The sequence below is a fragment of the Symphalangus syndactylus genome, chromosome 20 (genome assembly GCF_028878055.3).
Source record: "Symphalangus syndactylus isolate Jambi chromosome 20, NHGRI_mSymSyn1-v2.1_pri, whole genome shotgun sequence".
Taxonomy (NCBI): Eukaryota; Metazoa; Chordata; class Mammalia; order Primates; family Hylobatidae; genus Symphalangus; species Symphalangus syndactylus.
In genome coordinates this window covers 63,658,449-63,677,882 of record NC_072442.2, presented here as the reverse complement: position 1 = coordinate 63,677,882, position 19,434 = coordinate 63,658,449, and the positions used below count along the sequence as shown (strand labels likewise).

Here is a 19,434-nt window from a genome sequence, read left to right as displayed (position 1 = left end):
CGGGAGGCAGAGGCGCAGTGAGCCGAGACCATGCCACTGCACTCCAGCCTGGGTGACAGAGCAGGAGTCTATCTCAAAAAAAAAAAAGAAAAAAACACACACGGGGTGGGAAATATCCACACCTCAAGAGTGAGCAGGAAGGCCTGGGGTGAGCTTATCAAACTCCTGCCAGGGAGCTGTAGGGGAAGCGTCATTAGGAGGACCAGCCCCAAAACAGAGCTCATTCCCAACGTACCCACTATGGATGCCCTAGATCCAAATTTCCCAGAATTCAAGGACTAAACTGCTCCACACCTTTTCCTAATTTTCTAAACTTCCATAGACTGAGCAATCACTCAGCCTGCCCTTTCAGACCAAGGGGCCGTATGTTTGAGCAGGCATGCGTGTGGATATGTGCGTGTTGACACAGGTCCACTCACTAGGATACATTCTCCACACATTTCCTACCCCGAATACAAACGCGAAAGCAGGGCTGTGTCTCTATAACTCCTCATTCTTAACCCTACACACAATTCTGCACGTTTAGCATCCAGCCAAAATCCTACAATTCTGACACCATCGTGCTGAGTGATGGGACAGTCCATTACCCCCGTATGTCAATGGTTCCTCTCTGGATCGTCAACAAGAGGACAGCTATGGAGACATCTGGGGAATACTATGGACACCCTGAAAAGCCCAGCAGACACTTGAGCTTCTGGCTGGGGACCCAGGTGTGGCAAAAGGCAGAAGCAGCAGTCACTATCTAAGGACATAACTTTATTGGAAACAAAGAGTGGGGTGCAGAAGATGGCTAGGAGTCAGGCTCTGTGGGAGGCGGTGGCTTCTCATCATCAGGGGGACAATCGATGAAGTCGGCCAGCATGGCAGCTGTGTCATCCTGCTCCTTTTAGGCACAAAGATACAAGATTCAGAATAGTCACACACACATACACAGAAGAATGGTTCAGGCTGGACAAACCTCTCCTAAGATAAGCACCTGCCACCCCTTGTCCCGCCAGCCCCACCTTCTCACCCAAGGAGCCTTCCCTGCCTGGCCCTCTCACCTTTTCCTGGAGAGCTTCGGCCTCTGTCTCTGTCTCCATCTCTTCTTCTGCAGGTGTCTCTGGTGGGGGCTGTACCTTGTCACTCCCATCCTCAGTCTCCTCTTCCAACAGGGTTGGGGGAGCAGAAGGTTCTTCTTCAACAAGCTCCTGGGGAGGGGGCCCTGCCGCCGGGCTTCCCCCTTCCCTCTCCACCTCTCCCTGGGAGGGGAGCACTTCAGGGGCCAGGGTGGGAGCTGTGTCAGCCCCATGCTCCTCCTCTGTCCCTGGCTCCTCCACTTCCAAAAGCAGCCCGGGTTCTGGTTCTGGCTCAGGCTGCACCTTTGGGGGAGACTCAGGGGGAGGCAGAGCTGGAGGCAGGGTTGGGGGTGGAGGTCCACCTTCTTCTACCTCCCCTCCTGCTGTGCCAAACTCCAGCTCTTCCACCTCTTCCAATTCTTCTTCCTCCTCCTCATCCTCTTCTTCTTCTTCCTCTAACTCACCTTCTTCCTCCTCAAATTCTTCCTCAAACTCTTCCTCCTCCTCTTCTTCCTCTTCAAAATATTCCTCTTCATCCTCTTCCTCTTCCTCAAAGTCTTCTTCTTCTTCCTCTTCTTCCTCTTCTTCTTCTTCCTCTTCTTCCTCTTCCTCCTCCTCTTCATCACTGCTGTTGATATTAATAACTGTCAAATCCTCTTCCAGGGCTGGGGGTCCTCCCCCACCAGGAGTCCCTTCAGGGACCAACTGGGGTGGAGGGAGCGTCACAGGACCAGGAACAGGCGGGGGCGGAGGTGGGGGTGGAGGGAGAGGCCCTGGGGCTGCAGGAAGTTCTTCAGGCTCCTCCTTGGCTGGCACAGGAGGGGAGGCTGTTGGTGGCCCAGTGGGGGCTATAGGGGGTGGTGTGGCACCTGAGGGTGGTGGGGGTGGCAGGGGGGGAAGACCCTCGGGCACGATCACCACGCTGTCATCAGAGTCACTTTCCAAGGAGATCTCCACATCAGATGCCTCCTCCTTATCATAGTGGACAAAGGCTGGTCTGGGCACTCTCCCCCCAAAAGTTTCATCAGGGGGTATAGTAGGTGGGGGAGTCCCACTAGGGGCAAGGATGGGGTCCTCATTTGAGCCTGCCCGGTGGTTCTCAGGGCCAGGAAGAAGCCGGGGAGGAACAGACACTAGGCCTGGGACAGAAAGGCCTAGGTGGTTGGCTGTGGTGGGAGGTCCAGGGCGTGCCGAGGGCACAGGGCCTGCTGAGGGCATAGGGCCTGCTGAAGGCATGGGGCCTGCTGAGGGCATGGAGCCCACTGAGGGCATGGGGCCCGGAGGATGGAAGGGTGGGGCCCTGAAGGGCGATGGGGCCTCAGGAGGGGGAACTGGAGCAGGTGTGGGGCAGGTGGGGCCCATGGGCTGCAAGGCAGGAACCCGGGGGTGGGTCAGAGCAGCACAGGTCACCAGTGCTTCTGAGCAGAAAGAGGAGACCTGAGGAAAGAAGAATGTGCAAGTGTGAGCGCCAGAAATACCGGGTCTTAGAAACAAGAGACTCCAGGAACCGAAGAGGGGCTTGGCCCGTCGCAGTTACCTCAAGGCTATCTTCTCGCTGGCCGAGGGAGAAGGCTTGCAGGGCACAGGCAAGAGGAGGTGGGCAGCGGGGAGAAGGGGCTAGCAGCAGCGCCAGCAGCAGGCAGTAGAGTTCACGGCGGCAGCGGGAGCTCGTGTACGGGGAGCTGCCTAGGACCTCACCCTGCTGTACACCCATGACCAGGGGGAGGACCAGGTCATGCAGTCTCTGAAAAGGACAGAGCACACCTAGAAACATCCCCAAGACCACCCAACCCTTCTCCAGAGCCTACTCCCAGGTCTGAATGGACCCACCTCTGGGCCACACCCCCCAGTGTGTACAGAGCAGGGGCCCCTTCCCCTATCTCCACGGAGACGAGGCTCCACTAACCCTGTGAGTCTCCTCCTTGATGAGAGGCCCACACATGAGGATGGTCCGGCTGAGGCCTGGGGAAGAAGAACGGTGTGTAAAGGGCAGGCTCCCAACAGGACTGACAGCAAGGGCTTCTGAAGCACACAGCCCAAAATGGGCATCAACTCTGCCACTGCCTATCTTGGCCAACTAGAAACTTCTCAACTAGAAAATGGGGATCATAAAAGTACCTCTACTGTATAGGGCCACTGACAGTATTTAATTGAGACAATGTAAGTAAAAAATTATAAATTTTGTAATTTTGCATTTATATATTTGGGGACAATCAGCTCTCCCCTTCCCATGGGATGGGGTGGCAGGCAGTGAAATATATGGGACCCAGAGGAAAGGCATCCATTAACTAACTGCACAGTATCCAATTAGCAACCTCTGTGGACAGGCCAGTGGTTACGGTGAGAGCAGGGAGCTCCCCCAGGCAGCCTGCCCTGGGGAGAATGTCAACTTCACAGGGAGGAGCCTTCCCCGTGTGCTAGAACTCTGCCTGATAGAAAGTGGATACGCCAAGGAAGTGCTGAATGCAGGAGGAAGCGGAGGCCTTGGAGGGGCAGTGTCAGCTACCACAGTTCCTGGTCTAACCGGAGGACCCGAGGCCGCCTGCAGCCGTAGCAACGGGGCAGCTGCTTGGGCGCCTCCTCCTGGCCTCTCTGGGGGCTTCCACCTGGCTCTGCATTTCACAGGCACCTTCCCCTTCACCCGCTGTTTGGGGGATCACTTATCACTGTGGACAAAGGCTGGTCTGGGCACTCTCGCCACAAGTTTCATCTAAGGGTATAGTAGGTAGGGGAGTCCCACTGAGGGAAGGGATGGGGTCCCATTTGAGCCCCAGTGGTCCAGGGCACAGGCCTCACCCACCTCTGAGTGCAGCCGCACACACGTCGCTGTTGGCATTGCTATCCCCTTTCCGGTGGCTTGGCGGGGCCATAGCTTCCCCCACATCCAGCTTTAGCTTCTTGGGGGCGCTGGGCTTCCCAGTTTGCAAACTCCCATCAGGGCTCCCCCGCGGGCTACGCAGCTGGTAGCAGAGGAAACATAAATCACATCCACAGGCAAACAAGAAGGCAGGACAGCCACAGCAGACAGTGTTTCCTGAGCAGGCATACTTGGTCAAAGGGCACAGGATGAGTCCTAAGACGGAGCCGAGGCCTCCTCACCTTAAGGGCATCAGCTGGCGGGGAGATGTCACTGAGCAGGTGGGTGAGCAGGGCCTCTCCAGAGGCTCCTCCCTGAAGCATTCCCGCCGAGGACCCACAAACCTGCACCCACAGCTCTAATATCGCATACACCTTGGTCCGAACCGTGCTGTGTCATGAGCAAAGATGGCAGTTATGAATGGGGGGTCAACATGCCAGAAGCCCCAGCCCACCTGCACCCACTCATCCCCCTCTCCTCTTTATTCCCTTCCTGGATGGTCACCTGTAAGGCCTCTCCTGGCCTGGAGAGAGGGAATCTCTACCGATGCTCCAGGAATTGAGGACCTGGGGAAGCAGGCGGCTGATCAGGATCCCAAAGCGCAAGAGCCGGCTTCCACACCTGGGGCAGAGAAGGAATGATGACCCTCGTTTCTGGCACGCCCTCTCCCTTCACCACAGCCAGCCCAATCCCACTCACGCGAGGATGAGCGCAGAGAGCAGGTCCAAGGCCTCAAGGTGGATAGAGGGCAGCAGCAGCAGCCGCAGGGGACCATCTCCATGCAAGCTCTGGAGAAAAAAGTGGCAGAGATAGAGTGGGGGAAGAAAGTGAGAGCCAGAGAGAGACAGAAACAGGGACAGACTATTTACATATGTACACACAGGTAAGAAACCCAACCCCTGATCTCAGCTCTCCCAACAAAATCAAACCCCTAGCCTCTAAAACAGACCCTGGATGGAAGGTAAGAAGGATGGCTGGGCCTCTCAGCAATGACTCAGCTGATCCCCAAATTCACCCTCCCCCAAGGAAGCATTTGCTACACTCTGACAGTGTGCTCCTGTGTCAGGACACACAGAAAGTAATGGTATTTGGATGAAAGTAGGAAGCTGTCTGGGATGACTCCAAGATGACACTGTTTAGGGAGACTCAGGTCCCCAGTACTTTCCTGGCTGCCTGGTGTCCTGAGCAAGGGCCGTGAAGAGATGACAAATCCCACTTACAATATTCTTGCTACTGACGCTGAGGGTCCGGCAGATGAAATCCAGGATTTCCTGCACAGGGACGGACACGGGAGCTCCAAACTCAGAGCTAAAGAGAATCAGAGCAAGGAGACCCTCAGAGCAGGCTCCCTGGCGTAACTCCCACACCCACCTTCATCTCCTTTCTCCTGATGAAGGCGACACTCCCTCATCAATCCCTCCTGCTCCACGCCTCCACTCCCTCCAAGACCCACACACACCTGAGCATGAGCCCTAGGCAGCGGGCCAGTCCCGAAAACCTCTGCCGAAGCTGGAGAAGGACATGGGCATCACCATCTTCTGAGGACAGCAGCATCTCTACCCCGGGGCCTTCATTCTGCACAGGAGCTGGCAGAAGCACAACTGCCCTGTACCCTGTCTTTCTCCATCCCCTCTGTCATTTCTAGTGGACGACCTGCCTGTATTCTAACCCATTTTCCCCAAAACCAACTGCCCCATGTCTCTGGGCTCCCCTCCTCTTCCTTCCTGCCACGCTTCTTCACCCTTGTTCCACTAACTAGCAGCCCTGGTCCCTACCGGTCTCTGCTCCCTCGTACAGGGCCCCCAGCAGGGTGTGCAGTGAGGCCAGCAGACTGTGTAGCTCCTGCTCCCAGCTCTCGGTGTGCTTCAGGCCTTGGGAAAAGCCAGCCCCTAAAGAGGGCAGCCGGGAATAACACTCACAGGCCAACTGTGGGAGAAAGGACAGGAACCTGGTCAGATGGGCATCCAGCCCAGCCACAGAACCCCCAGCCCCACTAACGCCCAAAAGAGATGGAGATCAGAGACAGCTCTGAGGGAAACCTGAGATGGGACAATGAGGCTGAAGGACCCAGATGGGCATATGAAGGCAGGACAAAAAAGTTGAGGAGGAGCAGCAAGAGACACTCCAGGCTCAGTTCCCCGGGCTCTCCCTCTCCCTCCCTGCCCTTTACCTGTTGGAGCTGAGGGCTCAAGGCATCCACCCTAGACAGAAAAAATGAGGCCAGCTTGCCCTGGATGTGGAGGAAAAAAGGAAGAGGCAGGTGAGCCAGCTCTGAGAGCCAGAGATGTACACCCCATCCATTCCCAGCAGCAGACTCTAAGCCCAGGTCTTTTTTTTTCCTGTAGACACAAGAAGCAAAGCCCTCTATGGGGCATCAACACCAGGCATGGACATGCTTTCATGGTAAAAGACTCCTCAACGCCAGCTCTGGTCCTCGGCTTCCTGCTTGGGGGCGAAAAGGGCCTGGCCTTGTCCCACAGACAGCTGGGCTTCCTCCTTGACAGTTTTTGCAAAATTTTTCCCTCAAGCCAAAAGGACATAGTACTAAAAAACAATCTCCACACTCCAACTCTCTACCAGCTCACACACAAAAACGAGGGTCCAAGCTGGAAGTTAAGACACTAACCAGAGGTATGAGGGCAGGACAAGGTCAAAAAAGAGGGCTGCTAGAGCAGAAGTAAGGCAGCAAGTCTCGGAGTAGCAATCTGTCATTCAGCACTTTCTCTGCCTGCTGTGTGAAGGTGCTAGGACAGGAGTGTTTAACCTGAGAACCACAATTTAGTCGGGTATATAATCAAAGGGGCCTGTGAACATGGATGGGGAAAAAAATTACTCCCACTAGCCTATTTGCAAAATGTAGTGTTTCCTTCACTTATAAATGCAAATAGCCGCAGTAGTGTCAGTAGTACCTATGACTGTCACTAATAGAATCATTTTCATGTCACATTATAATTGTAACACATCCTGAAATATCATTCACATGCATCACTAATTTGCAATTATAGTTGTTGTAAGACCTGCTTCTAGATCTTCTTACTTAACATGTCAATAAAAAAGCACAGGCTGGGTGCAGCAGCTCACGCCTGTAATCCGGGCACTTTGGGAGGTCAAGGCAGGCGGATCACTGGAGCCAAGGAGTTTGAGACCAGTCTGGGCAACATGGAGAAACCCTATCTCTACTAAAAATACAAAAACTTAGCCGGGTGTGGTGGCGCATGCCTGTAGTCCCAGCTACTTGGGAGGCTGAGCTGGGAGGACCACCCGAGCCCAGAACCGAGATCACGCCAGTCAGTGTACTCCAGCCTGGGTGACGAGAGTGAGACCCTGTATCAAAAAGAAAAAAAAAAAGGCCAGGCACGGTGGCTCACACCTGTAATCCCAGCACTTAGGGAGGCTGAGATGAGCAGATCACGAGGTCAGGAGTTCAAGACCAGCCTGGCCAACATGGTGAAACCCCGTCTCTACTAAAAATACAAAAATTAGCTGGGCACAGTGACGGGCACCTGTAATCCCAGCTACTTGGGAGGCTGAGGCAGGAGAACTGCTTGAACCCAGGAGGTGGAGGTTGCAATGAGCCGAGATCACGCCACTGCACTCTAGCCTGGGTGACAGAGCAAGACTGTCTCAGAAAAAAAAAAGAATTAGTAAGGACAACAAGACAAGCATATGGAAAAACAAGAATCTGGAGCCAACACTGGCAACATAGAGAGAAGGGGAAAGAGCAGGCTCACGCTTTCCCCGAGACATCCTAGTGGTGCACACCTGTAGTCCTAGCTACTTGGGAGACTGACGTGGGACGATCACTTGAGCCCAGGAATTCAAGCTTACAGTGAGCTACAATCTTAACACTGCACTCCCGTGTAACAGAGCGAGACCCTATCTCCAAAAACGGCTCAAAAAGCTGGGCTGAGGCCAACAGAAGTCTGCTTATGTGACTGCAGTAAAGCAGTGTACGGTGAAGCGACATGGTTCTAACCACAGGTTACCCTGGCTGACCCACAAAGCAAACCAAAGCGATGACTCACTTGGAACAGTTCACTCAAAACGCGCACACACACATACCATGTCCTGGGGCTCTCTCAAGAGTGGGTCAGTCTTCCCACCCATTCCGAGGAACTGCTCAACAATATGGCAAGGAGGAAGAAGTGAGTTCAAGTCTCTGCAGGAATTGAACTCATGGACTCAGAATGCTTGATTCACATTACTCGGGAGGAGTAATCCTGAGCTTGGAGTCTACAATTACCCTGAGCATATCCAGGGAATGTAACAGAAAACACAGACACTTCAAAATGGCAATTACCAGTTTTCCTAAGTACTAGTCTGCGAGATTTTCCAAGTGCAAATTGCCCCTGGAGACTCTGCATAACAGATTCTTATCTGAAGTGCTGGCAACCAACAAAGCCAAAACCCTCAACACCCTCAACAGAGGGAAGTTCTCCAGATGAACCTTTTTTTTTTTTTGAGACAGGGTCTCACTCTATTACCCAGGCTAGAGTGCAGTGCCACTATCTCAGCTCACTGCAACCTCTGCCTCCCAGCTTCAGGGGATCTCCTGCCTCAATGTTCCAAGTAGCTGGAACCACAGGCACACACCACCACACCTAGCTAATTTTTTTGTATTTTTGGTAGAGGTAGGGTTTCACCATGTTGGCCAGGCTGATCTCAAACTCCTGGCAGATGACACTTGATTCTTAGGGAAATAATGGTAGACACTCCCTGGAAAGACACAGGAACATTTGTTAGTTTGGAAAGGGTACTCAAAATGCAGGCCCTTAAGTTCAACTGTCTGACAAAAGGTTGTGAATTATAGATAAATTCTCCTGACTACTCACACTGAAAATAAAAAAGCAACAGCAGAAGAACACTTAGCATTCTAGTCTCCTTAACTCTTACTATTCACACTTTTACTCTGTTAAGTAACACTCAATTTCCTCTCCACTTTCATGGGGGATGCAGGTAGATAAAGATAATACCTAACAGAGCTGAATCAAAATACACTTTTGCAGTAAAACCAAACCTTTGTTCAGGGACAAACTGCTGGCCTGTGTCATTTGAGAGGTTAACTTACAGAACATTTGACAAGATAACCAGTTTTTACTAAACTTAGTAAAACCTCAGTAAATAACCTCTGCTAATCTTTAATAAAATCAATGAGTCACTCCAAATACCTTCTTGAGAAAAAGTCCTGCCCTGCCTACCCAAAGATTCTATTAGCTGTGATTAGTGGCATTCGCATGAAAAGAAGGAACCAGCAAGGACACAACCCCACGCTCATTCAGAACTAGCATCTGCTCAGGCACTTTTCAGATACTGCGAGTAACCAGTTACTAACAACACTGCTGGCACCACTCCCTGATCACAGCGCTCAGGCCGATGGAACTCTGACTCACAGTCCTTCCCAGGCCAGCGAGCTACACAGCCACTAACAATTGACTAGAGCTGCTATCTGCCCCGGTTTTACAATTACCAGATAATATAACCTTTGGTTACGTCACTTAAGTCCCTCTCAGCTGGTTTTCTCCTCTGTAAAATGCAATGACACAAATTCCACAGAATAATTACAATGATAAAATGAGACAACACATCTTAGACACTCAGTAGAGTGAATGGCACAGTGGGCACCCACTAAAGACCAGTTCCCTTTCCCTCCAAGAGCTTACTTTCTTGCTTTGGTCACAGAACCACATTAATCTCACTTTCTTTTTTTTTTTTTGGAGACGGAGTCTCATTCTGTCACCCAGGCTGGAGTACAGTGGCGCAATCTTGGCTCACTGCAACCTCCGCCTCCTGGGTCCAAGCAATTCTCCTGCCTCAGCCTCCCAAGTAGCTGGGAATACAGGCACACACCGCCACAGCCAGCTAATTTTTTGTATTTTAGTAGAGGCGAGGTTTCACTGTGCTGCCCAGGCTGGTCTCAAACTCCTGAGCTCATGCAATCCGCCCGCCTTGGCCTCCCAAAGTGCTGGCATTACAGGCCTCATAATCTCACTTTCAAGACAACCTGAATAGCAAACTCCCCCTTGACTAACAATACTAATGGCAAATACAGTTAACTCCACCAGTTAAACAAAAAAATTACTAATTTGCCACAAATTCCAGCTCTCTAGAGATTTGTGTTTCCATCTGATTAAGCAAGTGTCCAATCATTTGTCAAACCAATGGTGAATATAACAAAATAAGAGAACATTTAATCCACAGGGGAACACCTACTTGTTCTTAGGTACAGTTGGCATCCAATTATACTGCAAACAACAAATGTGCCAATTACAAATGGCCCTTTAACTGTGACTGCTTAGGTAGAATTTGTAAACCATTCATGTTTGTTATTGTATCTCCTTAAAAACAAAACTGTAATTCTTCTCCTGACCTCCTCCATCGGCTGACCCACATACACCCTGACCTGCCTGTCTGACCTACTAAGGCTCTTTTGTAGTCACCTTGTATGTGTCATGACAACTGGGAGGAAGGGGTCAGGAAGCGACAGAGGGAGTTTAAACAGGAATATACGCAGTAAGAAGTGTTGGGGCAATTGTCCTAGGGAAGTGATGTGTCAGGAAGCATTCCCAGAGAAAATTACAAGACCTTCAAGAATAAAGTAAAGGCTGGGTGCGCAGGTGGCTCATGCCTGTAATCCCAACACTTTGGGAGGCTGAGGCGGGAGGATCACATGGGGCCAGGAGTTCAAGACCAGCCTGGCCAACATGGTGATACCTTGTCTCTACTAAAAATATAAAAATTAGCTGGGCATGGTGGCATACGTCTGTAATCCCAGCTATTCGGAGGCTAAGGCATGAGAATCACTTGGAACCTGGGAGGTGGAGCTTGCAATGAGACGATATCACGCCACTGCACTCCAGTCTGGGCGACAGAGACTCTCTCAAAAAAATAAAATGGCCAGGCGCAGTAGCTAATGCCTGTAATCCCAGCTCTTTGGGAGGCCAAGGCAGGCGGATCACGAGGTCAAGAGATCGAGACTATCCTGGCCAACATGGTGAAACCCCATCCCTACTAAAAATACAAAAATTAGCTGGGCGTGGTGGTATGCACCTGTAGTCCCAGCTACTCGGGAGGCTGAGGCAGGACAATTGCTTGAACCCGGGAGGTGGAGGTTGCAGTGAGCCAAGATCACGCCACTGCACTCCAGCCTGGCAACACAGTGAGACTCTGTCTCAAAAAAAATCAATAAAATATGATGTGAATTGGTTGAAGGTTAAAAATTAAAAAAAATAAAAAATAAAAAAAAATAAAGTAAGATGGAAAGGGGGCCAGGCACAGTGGCTCACACCTGTAATCCCAGCACTTTGAGAAGCTGAGGCAGGAGGATCATTTGAGGTCAAGAGTTCAAGACCAGCCTGGGTAACATGGCAAGACCCCCTACAAAAAATTTAATAATTAGCTGGGCGTGGTGGCACACACCTTAGTCCCAGCTACTTCGGAGGCTGAGGTGGGAGAATTGCTTGAGCCCAGGAGGCCAAGGCTACAGTGAGCCAAGTGTGTGCCACTGCACCCCAGCCTGGACAACAGAGTAAGACCCTGTCTCAAAGAAAAGACAAGGTGGTAGAAAAGTGGGCAGGGCATTTTAAGAGACACAGAAAAGGCAAGGCAGAAAAGGGAAGGAGCCCATGGTTCAGAGTCTGACTTAGGCATCAAACAGATACAGGTTCCCGTGCCTGCTGTTCTTAGCAAGTTCTCGATTCCAATTTCTTTGGAAAAATGAGGATTAAATGAGGCAAGTGCTACAAAGTGGTAGAAGTGTACTTGTGGAGATAGGTAACTTTAAAGGATAATCAGAAGATAGGTGCTTAGGAATCTCAGGACAGGAATCTGAGGTAAGAGCTCTCAAGGCTTACACTGGTGGGGAGAAGAGTGCATAAATACTTACTTTGAGAGAACCACAAGCCCGAGGGAAATAGGTCATACAAGCCTTCATTCCTTCCAATGCTGACTGCTCACACTGCAGGAAAAACAAAGGGAGAAACGAGAGGCTGAGAGCACCATGTCATCATATTCCATCTCCCCCAGGCACCCAACAAGGGCCCTCCTCCAGAAATCACTTTTTCTTGGCCCCTCCCTCTTCTCACTTCTTCAGTCCTATTCCCCAGTCACTTCCATCAAACAATTAAACAGTGTGTGAAGGTGAGGACTGTGGGGCGCCATGGGGAAGGGCCCAGGGAGACATCTCACCTCTGGCCTGAGGCCCAGCAGGGAGGTGAGTAGGCCTGGGAGGTGGTTCATGGAGATGTCCCGGAACAGTGCAGGCAGCTGGGCTGCATATCGGAGAAGGTCCCTCAGGACAGCCACGGCCAGCTCCATTGTGGCAGGCGGGTCCTGGGTCTAAAGAAAAAATAATGTCCCGTGCTTCCAGCCTCACCTGGATTGTCACCAAAGAGCAGCAGGAGAAAATACAAGCATTCTGAGAAATGCCACGGTTAATGTCAGTATGACCATCCAAGCCACTACCTGGTAGAAAAGACGGCAAGGAGACATGGAGTATCCAAGAGTAACGCCTCTGTCTACAGAAAGGACATGTGTTTACATTTTACTATTAAGGGTATCTGGGGTCCTAGGAATTTGTGTGGGGGAAAAAAAGAGAAACAAAGCTCTACTTTAAAGACCTGATTAACTTTTTCTTTTTTTTTTTTTTGAGACGGAGTCTTGCTCTGTCACCCGGGCTGGAGTGCCAATGGCATGATCTTGGCTCACTCCAAGCTCCGCCTCCCGGGTTCACACCATTCTCCTGCCTCAGCCTCCCGAGTAGCTGAGACTACAAGCGCCTGCCACCACGCCCGGCTAATTTTTTGTATTTTTAGTAGAGACGAAATTTCACCATGTTAGCCAGGATGGTCTCGATCTCCTGACCTCGTGATCTGCCCGCCTCGGCCTCCCAAAGTGCTGGATTACAAGCGAGAGCCACCGTGCCCGGTCGAGTTTTCTCTTTTTTTTTTTTTGAGACAGAGTCTTGCTCTGTCCCCCAGGGTGGAATGCACTGGCCCAATCTCAGCTCACTGCAACCTCTGACTCCTGGGTTCAAGCGATTCTCATGCCTCAGCCTCCTGAGTAGCTGGGATTACAGGTATGGACCATCATGCCTGGCTAATTTTTGTATTTTTAGTAGAGATGGGGTTTTGCCACATTGACCAGGCTGATTTTTTTTTTTTTTTTTTTTTTTTTTGAGAAGGAGTCTCGCTCTTTCACCCAGGCTGGAGTGCAGTGGCGCGATCTCGGCTCACTGCAGACTCCGTCCCCCGGGGTTCACGCCATTCTCCTGCCTCAGCCTCCCGCGTAGCTAGGACTACAGGCGCCCGCCACCTTGCCCGGCTAATTTTTTTTTTATTTTTTAGTAGAGACGGGGTTTCACCATATTAGCCAGGATGGTCTCGATCTCCTGACCTCGTGATCCGCCCGCCTCGGCCTCCCAAAGTGCTGGGATTACAGGCGTGAGCAACCGCGCCCGGCCAGCCAGGCTGGTCTTGAACTCTGGGAGTCAAGTGATCCACCTACCTCAGACTCCCAAAGTGCTAGGATTACAGGCGTGAGAGCCAAGATGCCCAGCCTTTTTTTTTTTTTTTTTTTTTTTTTTGAGACAGGGTCTTAGTCTGTCATCCAGGCTGGAGTGCAGTGGCGCAATCTCGGCTCACCGCAGCCCTGGAAAGATTTTCCAATGATCTCATACTAATGTTCCCTGCTAGAAAGGGAGAAGAGCACTTTTCAGACTGAAAAATAGGCCTCAGCCACAACAAAACTGCGCCATTTCTTTGAGGTTGCTGCTAGCTGGCTCAAACCTACCCTGGAACCCATGGAGAAAAAACAATTTGAATTTAAAAGGACTTCCTTAGAAAATTAATATGTATCTAAGGAAAAAACATCCGGCATATATCTCCTGCTAGATGAGAGGAGGCCATGTGTCAAAAAAAGAGAATACTTATGAAGCAAAAACAAGCAGGCCTACCAACGACACATAGGCCCTCATCACTGTCCAGTAATCCTACCGCATTTCTCTGGTTAACTCTGCTACTTAAGTTTTCTCCTCCAACTTCCAAATCGCTATTTCTCCCACCACGGTCACCTCTGTTTAACCTTGCCCATAACTTCACAGAAAAAACTGAAGCCCAGAGATAATTACAAGTAACTATAAAAACAGCAATTAGTTTTGCACCAATCCAATAAAACAGCCTTTGCTTCCCACTCCCAAACCTCAAAATTTCATCCTCATCCTACCTGCCCTCTCCTGCCCTCTTCCTACCCAAAGACAGTCCCTCCACTGTGCTTTCAATACTATCCCCTTCCCTCCTCTCAAAACCTTACACTGTCACTCGCTTTATCTCCCTTGAATTTCTAACCAGTCCCCATCACATGGACTCTTCCCACTGACATTTATACTGCTCAAGTCTCTCCCATCTTAAAAAAATCTTGTCTTTTTTATTTTATTTATTTATTTATTTAGAGACGGAGTTTCCTTCTGTAGCCCAGGCTGGAGTGCAGTGGTGTGATCTTGGCTCACTGCAACCTCCGCCTCCCGGGTCCTGGTTCAAGGGATTCTCCTGCCTCAGCCTCCCTCATAGCTGGGATTACACGCCACCATGCCCAGTTAATTTTTGTATTTTTAGTAGAGACAGGATTTCACCATGTTGGCCAGACTGGTCTTGAACTCCTGACCTCATTATCTGCCTGCCTCAGCCTCCCAGAGTGCTGGGATTACAGGTGTGAGCCACCGAAAAAGTCTTTTCTTGAGCCCATACTTCACTTGCCAAATCCCAGTAATCACCCAATTTCTCTCCCTCATCGTTAGAGCCCAGCATCTCAAAAATTTCCCATCTTCCCTCCTTCCATTTCCCTTCTCCCATTTGCTTCGTATCCCATGCCAGTCTGGCTTCAGCATCCACTGCTCCAGCAAAACCACTCTCACTGTGGTCTTACCACCCATGCTGCTAATCTGGTCAGCAATTCTCAGTCTGCGTCTTGTCCCACCTCAGGAGGCACACACAGAAATAACTCCTCCCTCATCCCTCAAGTAGTCTTCGCTTGGCCCCCTCCAGCCCGCAATCCTGGTTATCTTCTTCTTTCTGTTGGCCTGTCTCAGTCTCCTTCGTCAGTCCATCTTCCTCTACCTGACCATTAAGTGTGGTGTGCTTTAAAATCCAGTCCATGAAAGGGCTCATTTTGATCATCTCATCCTCAGCTTCAACTGCCATCTAAACACTGAAGACGCTTCCCCTAGTAAAAGATGCCAGGCCAGGCACAGTGGCACACGCCTGTAATCCCAACACTTTGGGAGGCCAAGGTGGGAGGACTGCTTGAGCCCAGGAGTTCGAGACCAGCCTGGACAACACAGCAAGAACCCATCTGTACAAAACAATTTTTTTAATTAGCAGGGGGTGGTGGTGCACGCCTGTAGTCCCAGTATTGGTGGGGGCGGTGGGGGGTACTGATGTGAGCACCAGAGGTCAAGGCTGCAGTGAACCATGATCACACCACTATATTTCAGCCCAAGTGACAAAATGAAACCATGTCTTTAAAAAAAACAAAAAAAGGGCTGGGCTTGGTGGCTCACACCTGTAATCCCAGCACTTTGGAAGGCCGAGGTGGGCAGATCACATGAGGCCAGGAGTTCAAGACCAGCCTTGCCAACATGGTGAAACCCCATCTCTACTAAAAATACAAAAATTAGCCAGGTGTGGTGATGGGCGCCTGTAATCCCAGCTACTCAGGAGGCTGAGGCAGAAAAATCGCTTGAACCCGGGAGGTGGAGGTTGCAGTGAGCGGAGACTGCGCCATTGCACTCCAGCCTGGGCCACAGAGCTAGACTCCACCTCGGAAAAAAAAAAAAAAGCCAACTAAAGCCTCCACCCACTGAACCATCGGGGCTACACCAAGATGCCTGGCCACTTCCACTGATGCCAGATCAGGGGGATAGTTACTAATGGTGCTTCTACTGAATGTTCAAGGCCACAGCCATGGGATTTTCTTCCCACACCTCCAAACCTGTCTTCCAATGTTCAGGAATCCAGGAGTCACCCTGGACATGTGTTCTACTTGATGCTAACCTCTCCTCAGCATCTGCCACTCTGACACTAAATCTCTCTCAAACCTATATCATTCTCATCAGTTCTACTGCCACAACCCTAGTCCAAGCTACGGTGAATGTTCTCCTAGATTACTTTAGTAGCCATCTACATAGTCTTTCTGCTTCCAATCTGTTCCTTTCTAATCCATTATCCACAGGCAGCCAGAGATAGATAGATAGATAGATAGATAGATAGATAGATAGATAGATTGATTTTTTTTTTTTTTTTTTTTTTGAGATGGAGTCTCACTGTCACCCAGGCTGGAGTGCAGTGGCGCGATCTCGGCTCACTGCAACCTCCACCCCCCGGGTTCAAGCAATTCTCCCACCTCGGCCTCCCAAGTAGCTGGGATTACAGGCGCCCGCCACTATGCCTGGCTAATTTTTGTATTTTTAGTAGAAACAGGGTTTCACCATGTTGGCCAGGCTGGTCTCGAACTCCTGACCTCAGGTGATCCGCCCACCTCGGACTCCCAAAGTGCTGGGATTACAGGCGTGAGCCACCACATCCGGCCACAGAGAGATACTTTCAATCACCACCACCACCTCCTCATCCCTGCTTAAAACCTTCCATGAGTTGCCACTACTCCAAGAATAAAAGCCAAAATCCTTAGCATGGTCTATAAGGCCATACACAACTTGGTCCCCAGTCTTCTTATCACCCCAGCCACATCTCATCAATTCTAGCCACATGCTGGAATTCTTCAAACAGGCCACACTCCTCTTCTCTCACAGCTTTGGCACAATAGAACAGTCTTTTAACCCAATTAACTCCTATTGATCAGTTCAGAAAAGCTCTCCCTGGACGGCTGGCCCTGATCACAACTACCCACACCACCCCAGCTGAAGTCAGATTCTCCTGTTACGTGTTTTCTGAGAACTATAGTCTTTACCTCCACAGCACCTACCTCAGTTTATCATTTCACATTCATTTACATAATTATTCAATTAAAGTATCTTCACTGGGTGTGGTGGCTCACGCCTGTAATCCCAGCACTTTGGGAGGCCAAGGTGGGTGGATCACAAGGTCAGGAGACCGAGATCATCCTGGCTAACATGGTGAAACCCCATCTCTACTAAAAATACAAAAAATTAGCCAAGTGTGGTGGCACGTGCCTGTAGTCCTAGCTACTTGGGAGGCTGAGGCAGGAGAATTGCTTGAACCTGGGAGGCAGAGGTTGCAGTGAGCCAATCACACCACTGCACTCCAGCCTAGGCGACACAGCAAGACTCTATCTCAAAAAAAAAAAAAAAAAGTATCTTCAACAGGAATCAGTAAATGATGGTCTATGGGTGCCTGTTTTTGCATGGCCCACAAACTAAGAATGGCTTTTACCTTTTAAAGGATTGGAAAACAAACAATATACAATAGAAACTATATGTGGTTCACAAAGTATAAACATTTCCTATTTGTAAACATTTACTTCATAGAAAAAGTGCTAGACTCTGAGCACCATGAAAGCAGGGTCCACGTACATCTCACTGTCTCCCCAGAGCTTGGTACACTGCCTGCCATATGTGCTCAGAAAATTCTTGTTAAATAACTAAGTGGAGATGTTATCAAAGGATGTAAAAGTAGGGGAAAAAATTAAAACGTCAAAAGAGTAACAAAGTATGGCCGGGCGCGGTGGCTCACGCTTGTAATCCCAGCACTTTGGGAGGCCGAGGCGGGCGGATCACGAGGTCAGGAGATCGAGACCATGGTGAAACCCCGTCTCTACTAAAAATACAAAAAATTAGCCGGGTGTGGTGGCAGGCGCCTGTAGTCCCAGCTACTCGGAGAGGCTGAGGCAGGAGAATGGCATGAACCCAGGAGGCGGAGCTTGCAGTGAGCTGAGATCGCGCCACTGCACTCCAGCCTGGGCGACAGAGCGAGACTCTATCTCAAAAAAAAAAAAAAAAAAAAAAAAAAAAGAGTAACAAAGTATGACAAACCCACAACCAACCTTATACTGAACAGGAAAAGTTGAAAGCATTCCCCTTGAGAACAAGAACAAGACAAAGATGCCCATTTTCACCACTTCTATTCAACTTAGTACTAGAAGTCCTAGCCAGAGCAGACAAGAGAAAGAAATAAACGGCATCTAGGCCAGGCGCAGTGGCTCACACCTGTAATCCTAGCACTTAGGGAGGCCAAGGCAGTCAGATCACCTGGGGTCAGGAGTTCGAGACCAGCCTAGCCAACATGGCAAAACCCTATCTCTACTAAAAATACAAAAATTAGCCGGGCGGGGTGGCAGGCGCCTGTAATCCCGGCTACCTGGGAGGCTGAGGAAGAAGAATTGCTTGAACCCAGAAGGTGGAGGTTGCAGTGAGCCAAGACTGCACCACTGCATTACAGCCTGGGCAACAAAATGAGAGACTCCATCTAAAAAAAAAAGGAAGAAATAAAGGACATCTAAACAGTAAAGGGGAAGTCAAACTGTCCCTATTCACCAGTGATATGATCATATACCTAGAAAACCCTAAAGACTCATCCAGAAAGCCCCCAGATCTAATAAATGAAGCCAGTAAAGTTTCAGGATACAAAATCAATGTATACACATCAGCAGCACTGCTATACACCATCAGCAACCAAGCTGAGAATAAAATCAAGAACTCAACCACTTTTACAACAGCTACAACAAAAAAAAATAAAATACTTAGGAATATACCTAACCAAGGAGGTGAAAGACCTCTACAAGGAAAAACTACAAAACACTGCTGAAAGAAATCACAGACGACACAAACAGAAACACATCCCATGCTCATGGATAGGTAGAATATTGTGAAAATGGCCAATACTGCCAAAAGCAATCTACGAAGTCAATGCAATTCCCACCAAAATACCACCATCATTCTTCACAGAACTAGAAAAAAGAATCCAAAAATTCATATGGAACCAAAAAAGATCCCACAAAGCCAAAGCAAGGCTAAGCAAAAAGAACAAATCTGGAGGCATCACATTACCTGACTTCAAAATACACTACAAGGCTACAGTTACCAAAACAGCATGATACTGATATAAAAATAGGCACATAGACCAATGGAACAGAAGGGAGAACCCAGATATAAAGCCAAATACAGCCAATTGATCTTCGACAAAGCAAACAAAAACATAAAGTGGGGAAAGGACACCCTTCTCAACAAATGGTTCTGGGATAATTAGCTAGCCACACATAGAAGAATGAAACTGGATCCTCATCTCTCACCTTACACAAAAATCAGCTCAAGATGGATCAAGGACTTAAATCTAAGACCTGAAACCATAACAATTCTAGAAGATAATATCAGAAAAACCCTTTTAGACATTGGCTTAGTTAAAGAGTTCATAACCAAGAACCCAAAAGCAACAAAAACAAAGATAAATAGATGGGACTTAACTAAAAAGCCTCTGCACAGCAAAACAAATAATCGGTAAACAACCCACAGAGCGGGAGAAAATCTTCACAAACTGTGCATCTGACAAAGGACTA

At 49.6% G+C, this 19,434-nt stretch overlaps 1 protein-coding gene across 2 annotated transcripts in view; it reads right to left on the bottom strand.

The window, feature by feature from the left end:
* Positions 1–735: 735 nt before the first annotated feature.
* The window catches only part of PELP1 (proline, glutamate and leucine rich protein 1), a 34,747-nt gene continuing 16,048 nt past the window's right edge, over positions 736–19,434 (bottom strand). For both annotated transcript variants that reach the window (XM_055257887.2, XM_055257888.2), the window contains exons 4-17: positions 12,100–12,249; positions 11,798–11,869; positions 6,086–6,145; positions 5,691–5,841; positions 5,375–5,501; positions 5,136–5,223; positions 4,615–4,703; positions 4,420–4,536; positions 4,158–4,305; positions 3,859–4,018; positions 2,965–3,020; positions 2,596–2,802; positions 1,044–2,495; positions 736–883 (exon numbers count right to left, since the gene is read on the bottom strand). In XM_055257887.2, the coding sequence (XP_055113862.2) occupies positions 791–883; positions 1,044–2,495; positions 2,596–2,802; positions 2,965–3,020; positions 3,859–4,018; positions 4,158–4,305; positions 4,420–4,536; positions 4,615–4,703; positions 5,136–5,223; positions 5,375–5,501; positions 5,691–5,841; positions 6,086–6,145; positions 11,798–11,869; positions 12,100–12,249 (2,970 nt within the window). In that variant the 3' untranslated portion in view covers positions 736–790. The remainder of the gene's footprint in view (positions 884–1,043; positions 2,496–2,595; positions 2,803–2,964; positions 3,021–3,858; positions 4,019–4,157; positions 4,306–4,419; positions 4,537–4,614; positions 4,704–5,135; positions 5,224–5,374; positions 5,502–5,690; positions 5,842–6,085; positions 6,146–11,797; positions 11,870–12,099; positions 12,250–19,434) is intronic.